This window comes from Rattus rattus, chromosome 10 (assembly GCF_011064425.1).
Source record: "Rattus rattus isolate New Zealand chromosome 10, Rrattus_CSIRO_v1, whole genome shotgun sequence".
Lineage (NCBI taxonomy): Eukaryota > Metazoa > Chordata > Mammalia > Rodentia > Muridae > Rattus > Rattus rattus.
This window is the reverse complement of record NC_046163.1, coordinates 46,927,005-46,947,491: the sequence shown is the minus strand read 5'-3', so window position 1 is coordinate 46,947,491 and position 20,487 is coordinate 46,927,005. Positions and strand designations below refer to the sequence as shown.

At 47.6% G+C, this 20,487-nt stretch overlaps 1 protein-coding gene across 1 annotated transcript in view; it reads right to left on the bottom strand.

Annotated features, from left to right (window-relative positions):
- Positions 1-513: 513 nt before the first annotated feature.
- Positions 514-20,487, bottom strand: part of Rxrg (retinoid X receptor gamma) — a 41,673-nt gene continuing 21,699 nt past the window's right edge. The window contains exons 3-10 of the mRNA XM_032915489.1: positions 16,906-17,050; positions 14,519-14,698; positions 10,896-11,056; positions 10,664-10,793; positions 9,047-9,179; positions 7,540-7,631; positions 6,277-6,382; positions 514-1,010 (exon numbers count right to left, since the gene is read on the bottom strand). Coding sequence (XP_032771380.1) covers positions 863-1,010; positions 6,277-6,382; positions 7,540-7,631; positions 9,047-9,179; positions 10,664-10,793; positions 10,896-11,056; positions 14,519-14,698; positions 16,906-17,050 — 1,095 coding nt within the window. The 3' untranslated portion in view covers positions 514-862. The remainder of the gene's footprint in view (positions 1,011-6,276; positions 6,383-7,539; positions 7,632-9,046; positions 9,180-10,663; positions 10,794-10,895; positions 11,057-14,518; positions 14,699-16,905; positions 17,051-20,487) is intronic.

Sequence of the window (20,487 nt, the reverse complement as noted above, 5' to 3'; positions counted from 1 at the left end):
TGTATTCTGTTTGTGCTTTTGTCCTCCACAAATTTTTCTTTAATTCTTAAGACGGGACAGGCACAAAGCACCCCACTGGGCGTGGTTCTGAACCATTTTAAGGACTTTCATGGAGTCACAGAAGACTCAGATCTGGTTGTTTGTCCCTGCAAACTCGCCATCTTTTACAGGAATGAATGACCCACCTATGAAGTAGGATGGCCTGAGGAGGGGACTTTCCATCTCCCCATCACTGACAGGGTGAAGATTCAGTTTATGAAGCTGGGGGCCACCCAGGTCAAGTGCTATGGGCCTCGCCATTCCCCACCCTTCTTCCTCTAAAGGAAGGTCAGCCTCAGCCCCCTGGCTTGCTCCCCCTTTTTGCTCCCCGAGAGGAGGATCTCTGTCCCCCTCCTTATGTTCCTGCTCCTGCCCAGCCAGCACAGGAAGAAGGGGGTCAGCCTCTGACCCGAGCCCCCATCCTCCACATCCCAGAGAACTTCCCAGCTTCACATCAACACACCACACCCTCCAAGCAGTGCCAATATCATATTTATTATTTTCTTTTCCATTTGTTTGCTTTCCATGGCAAGTGAAAAAATAATTTAAACCAATTATATGTACAGAGGCTTGGCTACTCTTCCCAAGAACTGCCAGAAAGATCTCAGCCCCTTAAGTAGCAAAGAAGGGTCACCTTTAACAGCCATACAAAACTCCACCTAGAAAAGTCTCATGTGTAGAAAGGTTGTAGTTATTACAAGCATCACATTTTGGGGACAGGAAGGGAGGTCAGAGTGGGAGACGGGGGACAGTGTGCAGGGTAGGGCTACACACACACCAGCCCAGGGGTCACTCTGGGTGAAGAAGCTACAGCCGAGGAGTTTCAGGTGATCTGCAGCGGGGTCTCCAACATCTCCATGAGGAAGGTGTCAATGGGGGTGTCCCCAATGAGCTTGAAGAAGAAGAGGTGTTCCAGGCATTTCAAGCCAATGGAGCGCAGAGCTGGGAGGCGCAGCAGAAGCTTGGCAAACCTGTAGGGAAGCCAAGGGGCATTGTTACCAGGGGATGGTAAGAAGAGACACGAGCTGTCAGTGGTGGAGAGTGTCTCATGGGTCTCCACCAAGCTTCAACAGAAACTCGAGGAAGCAGAGATAGAGGAGTTTAAGGAGTGCAACTCAGGGAGCTTCTAGGAACGTCAGAAACCAGCTAGAGGGCTGGTTCGTGTTAAAAGAAGAACCGGGATCCCACAGCATGTTGGCAGTCTTGGAGTTTACGACATGTTCCAGAATTGCCCTCAGCACCCCCATCAATCATGGAACTGTACGCTGACATTGCCTGCCTTGCGGGCCATTTCCCTGCATTCCTCGGGGTCTGCCAAGATTAGTAGTGGGGGCCTTAGGACGGGGAGTGACACATGAGGTGCGCTGTTCTCAGCACGGCTATCAGCCCTAGATGAATAAAAGTGGGGACCTGCCTGTACCAGGCGTAACCATAGACACTGATTTTCCTCTCAGTCTAGCTTGTCTCTTTAGACTGTGTGACCTCGGTCTGCCTCCAAAGACAAGTTTTCCGTTTCAATTAACCAGTCACCACGAAGTTCTACGACCAGCTTCCGCCTCTGAGCTTCTCATTAAGTTGGGATGAGGAAGGGAGAAAGACTAGTAGTTGACTTCTGAGAAGCCCGTCTGTTTGGGGAGAAAATACAGGTACACTCATACGCACTGATCACACGTCCTCACACACGCGTGCTGCTCCCATTAGTCTCACACATGCGCACAGTCTCTCCTTCATCCTCACCTCCTCCCTATTGCGGTTTGAGCATGGAATATATCCGGTAGGCTCATGTATATTTACGCTGGTCTCCAGCTGGTGGCGCTATTTGGGAAGGTTGCGGAAATTTTGGGAGCTGGGGCCTCACTAAGTGAAATGAGTCACTAAGGGCAGGACTCTTTAGAGCCTGGCCCCTCTTTCCTTTGCTCTCTGCTTCCTGCGTGTGGTAGGATGTCACCACCTGCCTCCTGCCACCAGGTTTCTCTGCCATGATAGACAGGGTCCCTCAGGAACCGTAAGCCAAGATAAATCCTTCTCCTCTAAGTTGCTTTTGTCAGAGCATTTTACCACGGCAACAAGAAAGACACCCCCAACATGGGCTGGCACACCTACCTCACTTACACATACACACTCACAAACATGTGTGTGTGCATACACACATTTTTGCATATGCACATTCACACCCAGGCTGCCATACATACACAGTCTCACGTGTGTGTGTGTGTGTGTGTGTGTGTGTGTACACGCGTGCGCGCAAACATCCTTACTCTCACATATAGACACACTCTAACATTTGTCCATACTTGCTATAATGGGGGTGTTCAGTATGAGTCCAGAGAAGGGAGAAATAAGCACGGGAAAGGTTGGTGTGTCATCTGTACAGCCCATTATGTCCCTTGATTTGAAACATGCTTTGATTTGCATATGCGACTTCAGTTTTTCATTTCATGAAAGTTTTGAATTGGAATGTCAGTGTTCCTTGGAAATGTGCATACCTCTATATTCATGTCACATGATGTTTAAAAATACTGCATTAGGGCTGAGGAAATACCTCTGTCAGGAAACTGTTCACCACATTAAGTGTAAAGACCCGAGGAAAAGACAGTAGAGTGTCTCTCGGGCTAACTAGGCAGCTGACCCTACAAAGTCTATGGGTTCCAGACCAGTGAAACCCATCTATCTATCTATCTATCTGTCTGTCTGTCTGTCTGTCTGTCTGTCTATCTATCTTATCTATCTATCTATCTATCTGTCTATCTATCTCTATCACACACACACACATGTACATACACACATAGCCAGCACTTATGAAATGACATCTGAGATTAACTTCTAGCCTCTAAATGCACATGTATGCACACCTGGACAGACAAATGCACCTATGCCAGCATACACCCAAACAAGACAAAAATAATTTATATATATATTTATATATATTTATATATATATACATATATATGTGTGTGTGTGTACATATATATGTATATATATAAAACAAATTGACACCAGACAAAGAGCCTTCCCTTTAAAATGCAAAGTTAGACTGAGATTAATTCTAGCACCTTGTAAAGCTGTCACTATTACACAGTCTCTACACACATATACTGTTGCCACTGGGTTTGAGAACTAAGACCAGGGCTAAAGGAATGAACCAGTGCATCAGAAGACTCTGTCCCTGCATTCCTGCCTGGTATGTCAGGATCAAGATGGCCTTGATAGGGGCTTACTGTGTGTGCAAGATGTGTGTGGGTTCTCTACCCGGCTTTGATTTCTGCTTCTAACTTTCTCAAACTTGGGCCCTACAGGGTGTACTGCTAAGTCCTATCCACAAAGTGGCAGCACTCCACCACTGTGGAAAAAACGCCCTGACTGGGCAGTGCCAGCGTGCAAGACAGACCTACACCGAGTTAGTTACCTGTCTAACTAAGCCAAGTGATTCCTCTCAGGCACCGGCCCAACCTCCTGTGAGCTCAGACAGAGAGATCACCCCTTGTCCAAGGTATGCTGGAGACAGAAGACACCAAGTCTCTAAATTGGAAGAAGAGAGCTGGCTTTTCTCCCCAGCATCTAGAGCCTCAGCCGGCTGAGACCCTGTGAGTTGAGATCCTTTGGTGGGAGGGGGGGTGGGGAGGAGTCAGATATTTACATTATGGTTCATAACAGTAGCAAAATTACAGTTATAAAGTAGCAACAAAATAACTTTATGGTTGGGGTCACCATAACATTTGAAACTGTATTAAAGGGTCTCAGCATTAGGAAGGTTGAGAACCACTGGTTTAGAGGTAGCCATGTTCTTGGCAGTCTCTTCCAGGAAAAGCATCAGTTCTACAGTTTTTAAAGTGATATTTAGAGGGGTTGGGGATTTAGCTCAGTGGTAGAGCGCTTGCCTAGGAAGCGCAAGGCCCTGGGTTCGGTCCCCAGCTCCGAAAAAAAAAGAACCAAAAAAAAAAAAAAGTGATATTTAGAGGGACTGGAGAGAGGGCTCAGAAGTTAAGCACTGAATGCTTTTCCAGAGGACATGGGCAACACGTGGCAAGTTACAACTGTCTGCTACTCTAAGATCTGACACCCTCAGACATACAGGCAAGCAAAACACCAATGCATATAAAATAAAAAAGAAATTATTTTAAAAAGTGATATTTAGAAACAACCTAGCTGCCAGCCACAGAACAATGACCAAGCACCTAAAATCATAGGCACATTGCAAAAATATAACAAAACCATGGGAAATGAATAATATTTTTGCTTTCAATAATCTAATTTTTTAAAAATTCCTAGAATGGCCAAAGGAGGAAAATGCTACATAGAATACAATCTCACCTCTGTAGATGCTATTTCTATGTGTGTACACATGGGACCACATGGACCCTGGAACAAACCATACCCAACGTATTTACAATGAAATTTTATTACTCAATTTTAACAAATTTTTTCTAATAAAGCAGTCAATGCTGTTGTAATTTGGGAGAAAAAGAGTCGAGTTACTCTCTGGGATGTGCTTTTATCTTAATGATTAGTAGCAAGCCCAGTGTTGGCTCCAGAAAGAAGACAGCATCGAGTACAGGAGAGGCAGGTCTAATAGTATCTGAGGGCTGGAAGCTTTGGTAGAAAACGCCCTGCTCAGAACTTCCTGTTAATGTGGTTTGACCGGGACTTATAATTGCCAAAGGCAGAGCCAGGTCACTTCCAATCGCCAGAGCAGGGCCCTTTGGATCTCTCTATTGGCTAGTGAGGAACAGGCCATCAAATGGCCACTGAGTTCCACTGGTTTTTGTCTTCTTTGACATTCCTCAGCTGGCTAGACTGCAGGACTGTTTTGTTTAATCTCAGGATCGAGCCTCATTCACACAGGCCCTTTCTCCTCCCTGTTCCTCTTCCTCCCCTCCCCCCATCACCTAGGTGGCTCTGGGGCACAATGGAGTCACACAGAGGAAGGAGCCTGGGTCTTTGGGTGCTGGTACAGAAGAGCTGCTTCTGTGTGCTGCATGCCCACCTAGACTGAAGACCAAGAAAGGAAGCTTTCACTGGGTTAAGTTACCAGCTTAGTTACTAGTTAACTGGGTCTGTTAACCTAACTTCTAATAACACAGTCATCCGATTACTAATTGACCTACCCACTTGATTTCTTCACAACCTCTGACAAAATACAGTTTAGTCTCTGCTGAACATTTGGTACATGTCAGTGTACGATCCGGGATAATCAGAAATTTGACTTCGCAGAGGAATAAGTCACTAGTGTGTGTCGGGAGAGGGTACGCCATTAATCATAAAGACAAAATTAATGTCTTAGGCGGTCTTCTGCTTCACTTGTTTCCTGTGGGCTGTGTCGTTTTAGTCAGTTTGTAGAAAGGGTAAATCCTTTGCTTACCAGGCTTTGCAGAAAACTTTAAAAGGTTTGTTTTGACCAAGCAGTAAAGTTGCACTACAGATGGTGCAACAAGGGCCAGGCGGTTCCCTGGGGACCAGCATCTCTCAGAGCCTGTCCTTTGTGCTCCATGAGAGACACCATGGGGTGGGGACTGTGAGAGATCGGCTATCACTTCATAGAGCTGTGGGTTCTTGTCCGTCTCCACCAGCAACCCAGCTTTGTGATCTCAATCAAGTGACTTGCCCTTTCTTGTCCTCTCTGTAACTTGCTGGAATGGAGATCGCACTCCCATACCAATCCATTCATTTCCTTGTTCGTCCAGCATTTAAGGATGTGTATCCTGGTTTCCCCCCCCCACCCCCATCTGCAAGAGAATCTCTCCCAGTACCCTGTGTGCTTTCCTGAAACTGAAGATACGACCAAATCTGTACATAGATAGATATAGAAAACGTCGGTACACATATACACATATAGACCAATGAAAAATTAAATTTATAAGTTAGACACACGGTAAGAGATAAACAGCAGGAACAAAACAAAACCATATCAACACACAGTAATTAAAAACTACTGAAAGGTCATTGATTCACTTCTGGAATTTCCCATTTAATGTTGATGTTTTCCAACTATGTTTGACTGCTGGTAATAGAGGAGCGAAAAAGCAAACCCACAGATTGGGCAAGATGCTATTTTATCTGTAGCCATTGCTTTAAGCACTAATGATAGCTCGGGGTGAATGTTGACCTAGACAGACACGGCCTTGACCTCACTGAGGCTTTAATCTTATGGTGCTGATGTCAGCCCAGTAAGGAGGTGCTCAGTCAATGGGGGTGGGGAGTTGGGCTGCTGGTAACATTGCGTCCCCTCATCTTTCTCACCTGCCCGGCTGTTCTGGATACTTCTGCTTGGTATAGGCCTCGAGGGTGGCATAAACCTTCTCTCGAAGAGTCTCCACCTCTGAGGGGTTGGACAAACCCTTGGCATCTGCAGAGAGCAATGGATTTAATTTCTGGTTAATGCCCCAGCAGGACACCCTCCTCCAGTCAGGGTCATACTGGCCACCTCCCTTAGAGTTAGGACAGACACATGGACCTCGTGCATGGGGACAACTGGGAAGTAAGCAGATCACTGTGCCAGATGGATGTCCATTCTGTATATAATTTCCCTAACAAACTCTCAGTCTGAAGGATTTTAAATTGTTAATAGTGAAGCAAACCATCTGCTGAGTTAAGGAGAGGTTCATTTTATCCAGGCCTGTCCCGAAAAGCAATAATCATGCCCTCACCAGATACTTTCTACACGTCAAGCATGGCTAAGTGTTGAGATGGAGCATGAAGGCAAAACCTACACATGGCCTGCATCATAGCTACACCAATCTTGGACCCAAAGGGGACACGTATGTCACGTCAAAGTACAGACAACTGTCATATACACAGCAGCGTTTGATGAAGCTAGTCACTTCCTCCTCTTAAGGTGCTTTGTCCCTGGACCTCCAAGATGCCTCTCCCTCGGCACTGACCACATGCTAGGTTCCTTTGACAGTTCTTCTTTCTCCCACCAGCCTGGGAGATTCTCAGCCCCAGCTCTTTTTGCTGTCTTTGCTCACAAGCAATGTCCCATCAGGTTCATGGCTGCCTCCCAATTCAGGCTGAGAAGGCAGCTCTTACCTATGTATCTTTGGTCCTGGCTTCTCTTGGAGGTCTACTGTCCATCCCCAGGTTCAATGTCCAAAAATAACATCCTGGTCATAACCCACTCACCCTTAGAACATGCTGCCCCTAGAGTTTTACCGATGCCAAGTGAATGGGAGTTCCACATCTGCAATAGTTTGGGGGAATGAACCACTCCTGAGACATATGACTCTGGTCATTCTTCCATACCCTACGCCCCGTTCACTGAAAGATCTCCCTCAGCTGCCCCCACCCAATGGAACTCCACACCCAGTTAAAATACTTTCAGGATGGCTCTGGAGAGGAGAGGCAATAAAGAGAAGGCTCGATACTCTGACAGGTTCTGGGCTCAGACCGCCCTGACTCTGCTGAGCTTGGAGGTGGGGAGGGGCAGAGCAAATCAGAGCCCCAGAGGTCAACCTCAAGAGAGAGCTGGCCCCCACCCTGTGGCTGGAGTTTAAGGGACGTCACCTGGATTAAACAGCACAATGGCACGCAGGCACCCCAGCTCCGACTTATCCATCTGCATGTCCTTCATTTTGGACACCAGCTCTGTGAGGACTCTGTTTCACAGGAAGCAAGGACAGGGAGGGAGAAAAGGGTTGAGTTTGGGATCATGGACCAACGAAATAAATCCCACCAGTACCTGTGATGGCCCTGTTCAGGTTTTAGACGCTGCCGTGGGCATTCGGATGCAGGGGCGAAGGTGATGAAGTCCCTCGCCTGAGGATTACAGTGGAGAGGGAGGAATGGTGTGGAAGTGACCGACTACAGGGCTAAGACCAGTGAATGAAAACTGCCTCTGGGGCTCACCAGGGTGGATGCGATGGCCTCCAGCTGGGAGCAGAGGAGCATCTTGAATGAGTGGCAAATGAGAAATGCAGCAGGGGAAGCACTGTACATGTGGACGAACCCAGGGAAGGCAGCCCAGGGAAAAGGGCAAACACCTCCAGGAACCATGAGAGTGCTTGAGTACATCATGGAAAGGAACAAGGAGGAAGTCCACCCATCTAAACCGAGCACGAATATCCCTCAAGAAAAGACTATTTATGCTGGAGCCCCGGGTCCTGGAACCCGATAGGGAGACTTTCTCGATATCAGCAGCTCATTCCTTTAGCCCCAAGTCACTAATCTACTTATTACTTTAATTATTTTTACTTACTATATATCATATGTCATATTACATGTGTCCCTTATATTACTGTTTACATATATCATATGTATGCCTTATATTACTGTTTACTTCATTTTTAAGCATGCTTTGTATTATATATATATATACACACTTTATATTATATTTAGATTTTTATTTATTTTTAAATGTACTTTAGTATATTTAGGAGAGTGAATCTCTGTCATAGTGTTGTTTTCTGACTGAACTCGCTCCTGCTGTAGCACAGAGATCTGGGTTCCAGAGAGAAAGAGTCCAAGATATTGTTAGCCCAAAACACTGAGCCTCTTGAAGATGGATCTTGACCCCTTCTCCATCCCTGACCCCTAAGATACACTGTCCATGGACCCCATGCAGCTTTACTAGCTGGTGCCAGAGCTCCACCCCTCTAGAAAGCATGGTGGATGGCACCAGGTCCTTCCACCTGCCAGGCATCGATGCTGGCCTGTGACTTGCTCTGCTTTATTACCATCACCTTTGCCAAACTCCCTTCTCCAGTCTCCAGGTTTATATTTAATCTGCTCAGGAAACTGGGTTCACACCTGTAATCCCAGCACTCGGGAGGCTGAAGCGGAAGGATCATCACCAGCTTGAGACTAGGCGGAACTATAGAATGAGACACTGGTTCTAAATACACAAAGGCCCCGTGATTCTGATATAGCCATGTGCACCTGTTTGGCCTGCCCACTGCATATCAGAATTACACAGAGGGAGAGGGGGAAGAAGAGAAGAGACAGAGACGAGTGTATACACGCGTGTGCATGTGCACAGCGGGTGTAAATCCTGGAAACAGAAGGGAGTCACAACCTGTCAAAGATGGAGCCGACGCCCGCGCTGTGAGCGCTGCTCCTGTGGACGTGCAGGCCTGTGGCCAGCAGGATGCCATCCTGGACAGAAACCGAGCGGTGGGAGAAGGAGGCAATCAGCAATTCATTCCACCCTGTGAGCACAGAGAGGAGACTTGTGGGGACAGCAACCGCATTCCTACCTCCTGGATAGCCGTGCGATGCACGGCTTACATCCCAGGTCATGAAAGCAGAAAGGAAAATCCTGGGAGGTTACGGCCCAGCCCAAGGTGACACAGGGAATTAGTGACAAAAGAAAGGATACAGCTCGGGTTTCCTGATTCTGTGGCTCTAAACGTGCCCCTGCAGTGTCTTAGAAGCAGCCTAGAAGGACAGCTTGAGAACCAATGAATAGGAACCATCCCTTTACCAGCAATAGTCACTGTTAGGAGAATGATGGATACAGTGGCTAGCTTATAATCTCCGCCCCGGGACCAGACAACCTAGCTGTCCCTCTTTGGTGTGACCTATAACAACGGCACAGTATGTAGCTTTCAGTGGACACCCAGTGACCTCTCATCCGAGTGGAGTGGATGGCTTCCCGGTGCTCAGCCACTCCTCATGAAATCTCCCTGATGGCTCTGTGTCAAAGAGGAGCCACGGCAGATGTCAACAGACTGACGTGTCCTTGATATAGGAGACAGAACTGTAGCACAAAGAATCTTAAAATGGAGAAGCCATGAGCTCCAGATAACATAGGCCTACGCAGAAATTTCAAGCTTTCTTTGCGCGTGCATGCATGTGCGAGCATGCCTCTGTGTGTGTGTGTGTGCATGCATGTGCATGCGTGCACACGCCTATGTGTACACACATGTGCATGTGCAGGTGTGGAGGCCAGAGGATACTTCTTCTTCTTCTCTCTTCTTCTCAGGTCTGAGGGTCCCCCACTGAACCTATAGATTGCTCTTTTTCAGCGAGGCTGGCTGGACCGCACACCATCAAAACCCTCCTGTATCCATGCCACTCCTAACCCCAAGAGCTTGGGTGACAGGCGCACACAACCCCACCCAGCTTTTCTGTTCACACACATTGCGGATCCTATCTCAGTTCCTTACACTCGTACAGCAAACACTTTTACCCACCCTGCCATCTCCCCAGCCCCACAACCTCCAGCTTTCTTATTTCACCTTGGAACTAGAAACATCTGTTTGTTTGTCTTATCATAGTTATAAGACACTGCTTCGAATTATCACCAATGAAGTGATTTGTGTGCCTTTAAAATTAAATTAAACGTAAATTTCAAAACTACAGAAATATTTGCATGGTGGTGGGAGGAGCCCTACTTCCTCCATGAATGGGGTTTCATTTGGGAATGAAAGTCCTGGGGGAGGACCATTTAAATTTACACGTCAGCAAAGGACCTATAATAAAGTCCAGGCCCAGTGGAGCACACCTTCAATCTCAGTGCTTGCAAGGCAAAGGCAGATGCATCTCTGTGAGTTTGGGTCCAGCCTGGTCTACACAGTGAACTCAAGGAAAACACAACAATTGCAAGTTGTTCCCTTGACGGTCCCATGGGTCATTTCAAAGTAGCAGTCTAGAGGACTGTCTCAGGACAAGAGGAATCCCAGTGTCTTACCTGCCCGGAGCAGAATGACCTGGTCCTCCAAGGTGAGGTCTGAGAAGTGGGGGATGCGTTTGGCCCACTCAACAAGGGTGAAGAGCTGCTTATCCGCAGCGTGGCATATATTGGTGACAGGGTCATTTGTCTGGAAAAGGAACAGCTTTCTGTGAGGTCCTCTCAATTCCCCTCTGTCACCTCTAGTCCCAACTGAGAAATTGAAGCTGGAAGGAAATCTAAGATGGCGTACCGAGCTCTCCACGCTCATGTCGCCGTAGGATTCGGTCTTTGGTTCCACAGCAAGCTCAGCTTCTAGAATCCTCTCCACCGGCATGTCTTCGTGGCCAGTACTGGCACATTCTGCCTCACTCTCTGCTCGCTCCCGGCTCCTCTGCCTTTCTTCTTGCACAGCTGACATGGGGTGAGACCCACAGACGTTACAGAGTGTCAAGGACCAGTGTGGGGCAGTTACCTACCTAAGCCTAGAGTTGCTCCCACATAAAATGAGACTCACCATGGTATCGAACCAGGGGCACTATAATGCTGTCAGACCGACAGAATGTTGAGGCAGAGATGGGGTCTCTAGTTATACCGTTTCCAATGCGTTGCCAAGCCCCTCTTAATCTTGCTATTTTTGACTCAATCCCACCTTTCTTTGAAGGAGCTAACATCTCCTCCCTATCCCCTGTGTCTGTTATCCTTCTTAGACTGAAGCCTCTTATAGGCTGTGAGCAATGTAACAGTTAAGGAGCAAGCCCATTACTGTAAAAACTCTCCTGTCAGATCCCATGCATCTTCCCTGGCATTCACGTCCCATTAGGTAGGCCCCCATGTGCAACAGCCGGAACACAACATCACCTGATCTGACTTGTCAGGGGAAATCTTCCGGGAGCCAGCTGTGGGGATTTAGTAAGTGAAGGGGTAGAGGGATGTCACCTAGAAGACATTTCAGAATGTGCACTGATTTCATGGGTGGGGGAGGGCACCCAGGCAAAGCTGTTGGCTGGAGTTCCCACCGCCTTCCCCAAACTTGGGATTTTCATCCAAGACGGCTCTACGTCTCAGAACCTCGGGTCCATGCGTCAGGATGCGGCACAGACCTCATACTCCAACACTGCCCTCTTCAGAAGAGCTTTGGTTGGGTTCTTTTCTACCTGTCTAGAAGGCCGCTCCTTCTAATTTAGTTCCAGCATCAATGGGCAGAATTCAATACGGGAAGAGAGTTTGCACCCCCCAAAGAGCAAATCCCGCTCTAACTTGGTAAAGCCCTGTCAGAGGTAGCCTCTCCTCCAGGACCCTCCCCCTGCTCCCAGCCCACTGGCTGAGGAGCCCCTATCCTCTTACCAGACACAGAGTCTGACTGAAGATCTGGAGCTGGGTGCTGCACACTGAATCTCTCTTGAGACCGATTTCTCAAGGCCAAACAAAGAAGAGGCCTCAAAACTACCACTAATACTCTGTACCACCTAGAGATGGTGCTACGGGGCCCAAAGAGACAGAAAGAGTACAGAGAGGAAGGAGAAAGGGAAAAGGGAAGAAAGATAAGGAAACGAGGGGGTAAGATGAAGAAGCAGATAGAACAGAGGGGAGAAAAGGTGAGAAGAGAGAGCAACAGACTTCAGATCCAAAGAGATCTTTTTCCGAATATGTCCGCACCACATGCACGCAGACACCTGAGGATCTATCAGTCAGAATTGGTTTCCTTGTCCATGGGGCTGAAATGGCAATAACTGAGATGGGTTTGTGGGAATTACAAAACAACTTTCATGGAATATTTCTTTCTCCTTTCCCAGTGTCTTCCTGACCTGTAGGCTTGTGTCTCTCCCGTCGTCTTCCTACCTGGCCCTCCCACCTCTCTTCTCTCCTCTCCTCTCCTCTCCTCTCCTCTCCTCTCCTCTCCTCTCCTCCCTTCTTCTCTCCTCCCTTTTTCTCTCCTCCCCCCTCCTCTCTCTCATTTTTTTTCAGTTCACTCGTCAGTGTCTGTTCAGTGACAACCATGAGAACTATGGTATGTATTTTTCTCTCAGTTGGATTTTCCCATGCTCTTTCACCTTTCTTTAAGAAATCAATTAATTTCTCCATTTGTCCTGACTTCAAACAAAAACAGTAACAAAGCAGGAGAAGCAAACTGAGTCATGTTCTTCCTGGGATCCTCAGTCAACTCTCCGAATGGACTTGGAACACTCGGAGAAAGTGACCTTGACGCTTCAAGGGGAAGCCTTGGTTTCAGGCCGTCAGATTCCAATCCCCATTTTGCCGTTAACCGAGTTAAGAACTGGCTGCCCTCTCTTCCCATTAGTACTCCAAACCTCACTGTTTGAACATATGGTTGCTGGAGGATATCCTTCATGACAGACATTCTCAGCGCCTGTCACAACACACATGGCAATATATCGGGGCCAGTAGCCGATCTACAGTAACTCCAGACTCTGCTTTTCAGGCTTCCTTCCATCCATCCACTTAATAACTAGTTATTGTGGATTTTCAGGTTCTCCAGCACCCAACATTAATGGAGCCCTTTCTGAATCAGAAGGCATGTTTTATGCTCAATACTCTATATACATTGTTGTATCTCATTTAACCCCATCCAACAACTCTCTAGGGTTACTATGAACCACAGAGAAACTAGATAACCTGTCTGAAGTCAAAAGCTAAGAAGTGCTTGTGTCAGCCTGGGACCCAGGCTGGCTGTCTCCAGAGCCCACTTAAGGACCTTCCACATGGCCTCCAGGGCACAAGGACAGGCTGAACTTGCAGGGCAAAGCAGCACCTATGCCTTATACAACCTGGAAACTACAGCAGAGATGTCTTGTCCTTTCTTTTAGTGAGATCTGGATGCTGTGGTGGGGAAATGGATTTAGTCACCATCTTGTTCACACTGGTGTTTTCCCAAGGAATGCCACAGAGAGGCAAGGGTGATGCAGGGAGGCATCGTGGGATGCCCCATGGCTCTTGGTGTCTTTTGTTATCTGTGAACGGGTTCCCATTGGTTGAATGATTCTGAATGTTCCCTTCTCCTGTCCTGTGGCCTCATTGGGGGGACTCCCTCTAATCATGGGCTTGAGAATCTGCATTTTCATTGGTTCTCTCTGGCAGATTTCCTCCCTCTCACCACGAGAGGCATGGAGCAAACTCAATCAGTGAGTCACCCCAACCTGCCAGGGGACGACATCCTTCCCGCACAACAACGGAGATTTCCCACTCACACCAGGCACCTTCACGAAGCCCTCTGCTTAATGAACTGCCCACTTCAATTTATTTGCCTTCCTTAGCAGGATGACTTTCGATCTTTTAAAGCAAGAACAAGAAAGGAAAGGCGATTTCAGATTTGTTACTCTCTGACACGAGGATAGCCCACTAACTCACGCTGTAAATCACAAGATGAAGCCCGGTGACACTCAGGGACTGAGAAAGCCCATCTGTCAGACCTGTAGATGCCAAGAACCCGCAAAGACTGAGGAACATGCCAACCTGGGAGGATTTATAGCAGGCCAGGGTTCTGAATCCCCAAGGGCAACAGCCAACCTGCAGCTTCCCCAGAGAGACCTGAGGTTAGAGGAAGAAGCCAGCTCCACCTTGAAGGTCCGTCTGATGCAGGCCCAGCAGAGCACAAGACCACTAAACCTCTGAGACCACTGCCCATTTACTGAAAGAAAAAAATGAAGAGGGCCTTACGTGGGTGCCTGTCCTTGGGCTCCCAGAGCAGAGAGATAATGGAGGAAGAGATGTCTCTTGCTCTCTGAGCTCTGGAGGTAAGCCTTGAGAAGCTGTGGTATCTAAGACTCACCTTAACTTCCACATCAACCTTCTCCCTCCCAGAGTTGAGCACAGCCTGGCTCTGCTTTAGGTAGAGGGGAGCAGGGGGCCCCTCACCTTCCCTCTTCATGCCCATGACCAGGCACTTCTGGTAACGACAGTACTGGCAACGGTTGCGCTGGCGCTTGTCGATGAGACAGTCTTTGTTATCCCGGCACGTGTAGATGAGGTCTTTCCTTATGGTTCTCTTGAAGAAGCCTTTGCAGCCTTCACAGCTATACACCCCGTAGTGCTTTCCTGGTTAACAGAGAACAACCCAGAGACTGTTCTTGCATTTATTCAGATTATTTTCCCCTCGAAGAAGCCCATGACCACCCCCCTAAGAAAACGCCCATCTCCCCTAAGAACAAATAACGACTCCCAAAGAAGCTGGATCACAGAACCGGAAGTGAGAGTTAATGGTTTTCTTGTGTGTCTTCCTTCTGTATCTGCAACTCCAGACTGCGTCATAGAAAATTCCTGGCCTCAGATTTTATTGACATTTATTTTATCAAAGCAACTCTTAGATTTTTGATAAGGAAATATCCCACCTCAGGTCAATATTTTAGCGTACATGATAAATAAAACCATGTTTAATTGCCGTATATTATCCTGCAGGAAAAGAACCTTGGTTTAACTGACATTTCTCAGAATTGGAGCCCAAGGTCCTGAAAGCCACTAAAACTTATCATTTTGTACAGAAACTATGTACAAATAGAACAGAATAGAATCCTGAGCTTCCGACCGTGGATGAAAAAAAAAAATCTGTCAACTTTTTACAGCGTAACATTATCCTTAACCTTGACTAGGGAATACATTCTGATAGACAGTGATTTTGCTTCATCTAGAATAGCTGGTTGTGTGTTTCACCGTCTCTAGGGCCTCTAGTTGTCCCTGGCAAGAATGGCTGATTTTGTGTCGAGAGAGCTGTCTGCCACACCTGGCTCCACACAAGCCCTATGAGTCGGTTACAGTGCTTGCTCTAAGGAAGTCTCCTCTACGCTATGGTCATGTGGCCGAAGTCACGGAAACTGAAAATGTATCGAGGAGGATCATTCAAAACACATTTAGGTCTGTTTCTAGAATAGATGGCTCCATGTAGCCACAGGCCCAATTTTCTGATTCTGTTTTATTTACGTTGATGCTAAAATCCATTTGAAATCCCCAAGAACCTGCGAATGTAGCATCCTGCACCCCAGAACTTACCTATCGGTGGAGGCCACCCTAAGATAAATCAGTGGCTAGAGATGGCCTACCTGATGAATTAGCCTGCCTGTGCCCAATTAGTTGGCCATGCTAACTTTCTGAATTCACAGCAATGATAAATATCGGCTTTCATCTTGGCCCACACAGCCTAATACTTTTGGCTCTGAAATATTTAACTTTGAGAGGCAGGACCCTAATTTGACCATAGTATGATAGCCATTCCTTGTCTTTACTATCCAGGGAGGGACTGACCACCTTCAACTAAAACAACTAAAAGGAAGAAAATGCCTTGTTAGGCTGCGACTGACACTCTGTCATGGCAACAGCCATTTCTGCATGACTAGAAAATGGATTGTAGAAGCAAGCAAATGTTGGCCATGAAGCTGAGTAAGTCTGGGGCATCTGCAGCTCTCAGTGTCACGGCCTGATGTGGTAGCAGCCATGAGAAGCAGTCATCTTCGTGGTCGGCTATGGAAAGAACACGCTCTGTCTTCTCACTCTTTTAATTGATTGATTGGTACACAGAGTCTCGCTATGCAACCGAGGCTCACTCGAACTCATGATCCCCCTGCCTTGCTAGTGAGTAGTGGTGTTACAAGCAGACACCAACACACTTGTCTTTCTCAATGTGTTAAAAGACTCAAATGTGTTAAAAGGAGGCGGATGGGGAAAGAGGTTGGAGTAGAAAGAATGGCGAGAAAGGGAAAGCAATTAGGAAAAAAGCAATTTTGGCAAAATGGAAGCGGATAGGCCAAGGAAAACAAGTTTTGCCCGTAAAAGCATGCTTAAAAAAAATCTAGCAGGTTGCGAAAGAATAAAGCGAAATATGCTCAAATATTAAAGAGTTCCTCTTTCGTGGGGATATTATGGAAATGTTTCACTTTCTCTTTGTACTTTTATGATTCTTCCAATTTTTTATTGGTTTCATAATTATTTATTTGGGACACTTTATGATTATGAGAAGTAACTTTTTTTAAAAATTAAAGAAAAACTAGCATGGAGTATTTCGCATCACAGATTTTCAATCCCAGATATGGATGCAATTGTGTTACTCCAGAGAAGAGTCTGGAACATTTCCAGGGAGTCTAATCCTTCAAGATAAAAAAAGAAATGTATTTTAGAATCAAGACTCCATAACAGAAATGTATAGGCTAGGCCTCCAGCTGGACCACTATAAAGGGTCATTTCACTAGGTACAGCGCATGCGTGGAGCAGGGGAAGGAACCCTTGTCTGGGATTCTATCTCCTGGGGCCCATACCTGAGGATCTGTCCCCACAGATGGCACAGATGTGTTTCACCAGAGACCCGGGGCTGGTGGATGGGTAGTTCATATTTCCGATCCCAGGCAGACCTGGTAAGGGCTTGATGTCCTCGGAGCTGCTGACACTGTTGACCACATTGAGCTGCAAGAGAAGCAAAGGCAATAAGAATAAGACATAAACAGGCAGGGTAAGCCCAGCCCCCAGGCCTCCTGCAAGGAGCATGCTGGAGAGATTAGCTCCATTTCAAGAAGTAACCTCCAAGTACACGGTTCCCCAAACTGCTCATCTGTGACATGATCACAAGGCCATGGGACAAGCACACAAGATGAGAAGAAATTATTTCTAGAACCTAAAACATGACCCGAGCACCACAACACACTCTAATTAAGCTGTTTGGGTTTCTTCCTTTCATTCATGGGTTTTACTTGAGCGTCGCACACTTAGGATGGTGTCAGCTGTGTGATTTTAAATTTTTTATCAACTCCTGACTGCAGCTTCAGCAGTGCACCAGGAGAAGCGATGGCCCTCGGGCAAGATGAGCAGACTCTAAGAGACAAGCCCCCACCCCTGAACATACGCGCGCGTGCACACACACACACACACACACACACACACACACCCACACACACACACACACCCATTCATCGGTTAGTCACCGGGCATTCCCCAGAGCTCCGAGACACAAAGGCAAATAAACATCTGGGGATTTCTGATAAACCGGAAGAGCGGGACAGATGAATGGCTCACCTCTCTGAGCGCCCTGAAGACGCTAGCCTCCGTGCTCAGATCTCTGAGCAGCAGCAAATGGGCAGAACTTGGTGGTAACTAACAGATGATCTTTCCGTGACAACACAAAATCTGTACAGCCAGACACTACGTCGTCTGCAATGCCCAGTTAAGCCCTGCCCACCATGGCATGGAGCTGGTGCTTATGATTGTCTGAATGTGTAGGTCAGCTTGGCTTCTCTGGTCCCTATCCCTTGTCAAAAGTGAACATTTCCTCCCCACTCATCCTGGTGCCCTTGAGGAAGTGTCGGAAAGGTTGAAGCTCAGTGTTTTGTAGCCATCGGAGAAAAATGGCCATCCAGTCAGAAGCAGGTGCACTCAAGTTCTGGGCCCATGCCTGCGGGCACACCCCGGTGGTCTTGGCTGGGCAAAGAGAGCCCTAAAACCTAGGTCTGTCTCTTGGTCCTCAGAGACGTTTGGTCTCCTTGAGGAGTCAGAATAAGCACGATTAAGAACCCGTATGAGAGGGGCTGGAGAGATGGCTCAGGCAGTGAGCGTTTCCTGCACAAGTGCAAGAACCTGAGTAAAATCACTAGAATCCTTTTTTTAAAACCAAAATGTGGTGGCGTGTGCTCAGAGCTCCAGTGCTTGGGAAGTAAAGTAGATCCCTGGGACTCTCTGGATGGCTAGCTTAGCTGAAGTAGCAGGTTCCAAGCCAATGAAAGATTAGGAGGAGGAGGGGGAGAAGAAAGAGGGGGAAAAGGGGGGGAAGAGGGGGGGGGAAGGGGAGGGGGGAGGAAGGGGAGAGGAAAAGGAGGGGGAAGGAGGAGGAGGGAAGGAGGAGGAGGGAAGGAGGAGGAGGGGGGAGGTGGGAGGAGCAGCAGGGGAGGTAGGGTGAAAGTAAAGACAGGCAGATATAAATGATGCCTAAAGAACAACTGAAGTTGTCCCCTGGTCTCCATAGGTACACACAGACACACACAGACACACACAGATACACACACACACACTCTCACACACACACACACACACACACACACACACACACACACACACACACACACACACACACACACACTCACACACACATACACACACATATACACACACATACACACACACTCACACACACGCACACACACACACATAATGTACAGGCAACTTAAAAGAAAGGGAGGTGATGTGAATCTGCACATGTGTATCCACTAGAACCACCAAGGTAATATCTGAGTGCTAACACAGCGTCCACGGAATCCCTGATTTCTGAGTTATGTTGTCTAACCTTTTAACTGTAAGTGCAAACAGAACCAGAGGTAAGATTTCTCCCTTATTCTGGGACATTGGCATAGGAAGGACAATCAGTAAAACATAACCTACAATAGCACCAGGATAGGTTCCTTTCAAAACCACCAGCTTTTCGATTCACTAAGCAAATATTTATTGAGCATGGGAGACAGGCAGAGGCTCTGGGTTAAAGGCTATAAATATTTTATTAATTGGTATAATGGATAAACCGTGAGATGGAAGAATTCCTTCCCCTCGTTTTTACGTGAAGTTAAGTCAGTCTATCTGGAGTGCACACCCAGTATCTTGTCCTGCTTTCTGTGTAGTACAGAGAGGTCCTACACCTGGAAACGTCAAGAGAAAATGATGCCCCGCTGATGCCTGAAGGTTCTCATATGGCAGGTCTGAGGAAGGCTCTTACTGTGTGCTTTCTATCATTCCGCCAATGATGGGTAAAGGCTTTGAGAATGAAGGCCCCAAACCTGTGAAGCAACTGTGCCCACGGGGTAGATGATGTTGAGAGGCCAGTATGGTAGCCCTGAAGACTCAGCGGCCTGGCTAGGAGAATGGCAATTAGGGGCCGCTAGAAATTTTGAGCAGAGGAATTATGGCTTTCAAACTCAGCCTCAGTGAAGCATGGGGTTCAGTAGACCTAGGAAGGCTGGGAGAAAGACGTGTTTAGGTACACACTAGGTCTAATTGCCTGGTGCTAGGTGCCCGGGCTCCTGGATCCGAGATACTCAGCTGTGGTTGGCAGGAGACACTGAGCCCTCACCTGCCCTTGCAGCTTCCTGCCCCACCTCCTTGACCCGGAAGCCATGAAGGAGCAGTTTCTCACATTCTATTCCCGTTCTGAGTCAGCAGCCCCTCTCCCACTTCTCTTCTTCATGAATTCCGATGGTGGTGGGACAAAGTGTTCAGGACAAGTGGGTCTTTCCTCCATCCACCCCTCTGGCAGGCTTGGGGCTTGTGTGGGCTGAGACGGTGGTGCGGAGGAATCGAAGGGAACGGGCAGTGGAAGGCAGCTGTTGTCAATACGGGCCTATTAGCTGCCTGGCCCCAGAGTCCCTGAACCTTGGCTGTCTCATTCCATTAGAGGCGGCTCTGCTGAAACAGGCACTTTAGAGCTGAAATTCAGCAGGAGGGCTGACCTGCCACTGCACGCAGGCTGGCTGTGCCATCCGAGTGGGCAGGAGCCCCGGCTCAATTATTCCGTGCAGATTCACCCAGTGGTTGATGCTTCCGGAATACCTCTGGAGACGTTTCAGAACATTGGCTTCATCTCTGCGCCGTCTTTAGCCTCAATTATTCCACCCAGGCCAGTGTCCGTATTCCAGGGTACAGAACCCACCGTTAATGTCGGAATGGGTTCGGTCTACCACCTGGAAGCTGGTAGGTCTGGCCCTGCTCCTCCTCACTATAGATCTTAACCAGGTCCTTCCTACCACTTATCAGAGATTGTTTCCTTTCTCTGGACTAGACGGGTGGTTCTCAAATCGTGTGTGTGTGTGTGTGTGTGTGTGTACTCACATGCACACATGTGTGTTCCCTAGATATGAAAAAGTTGA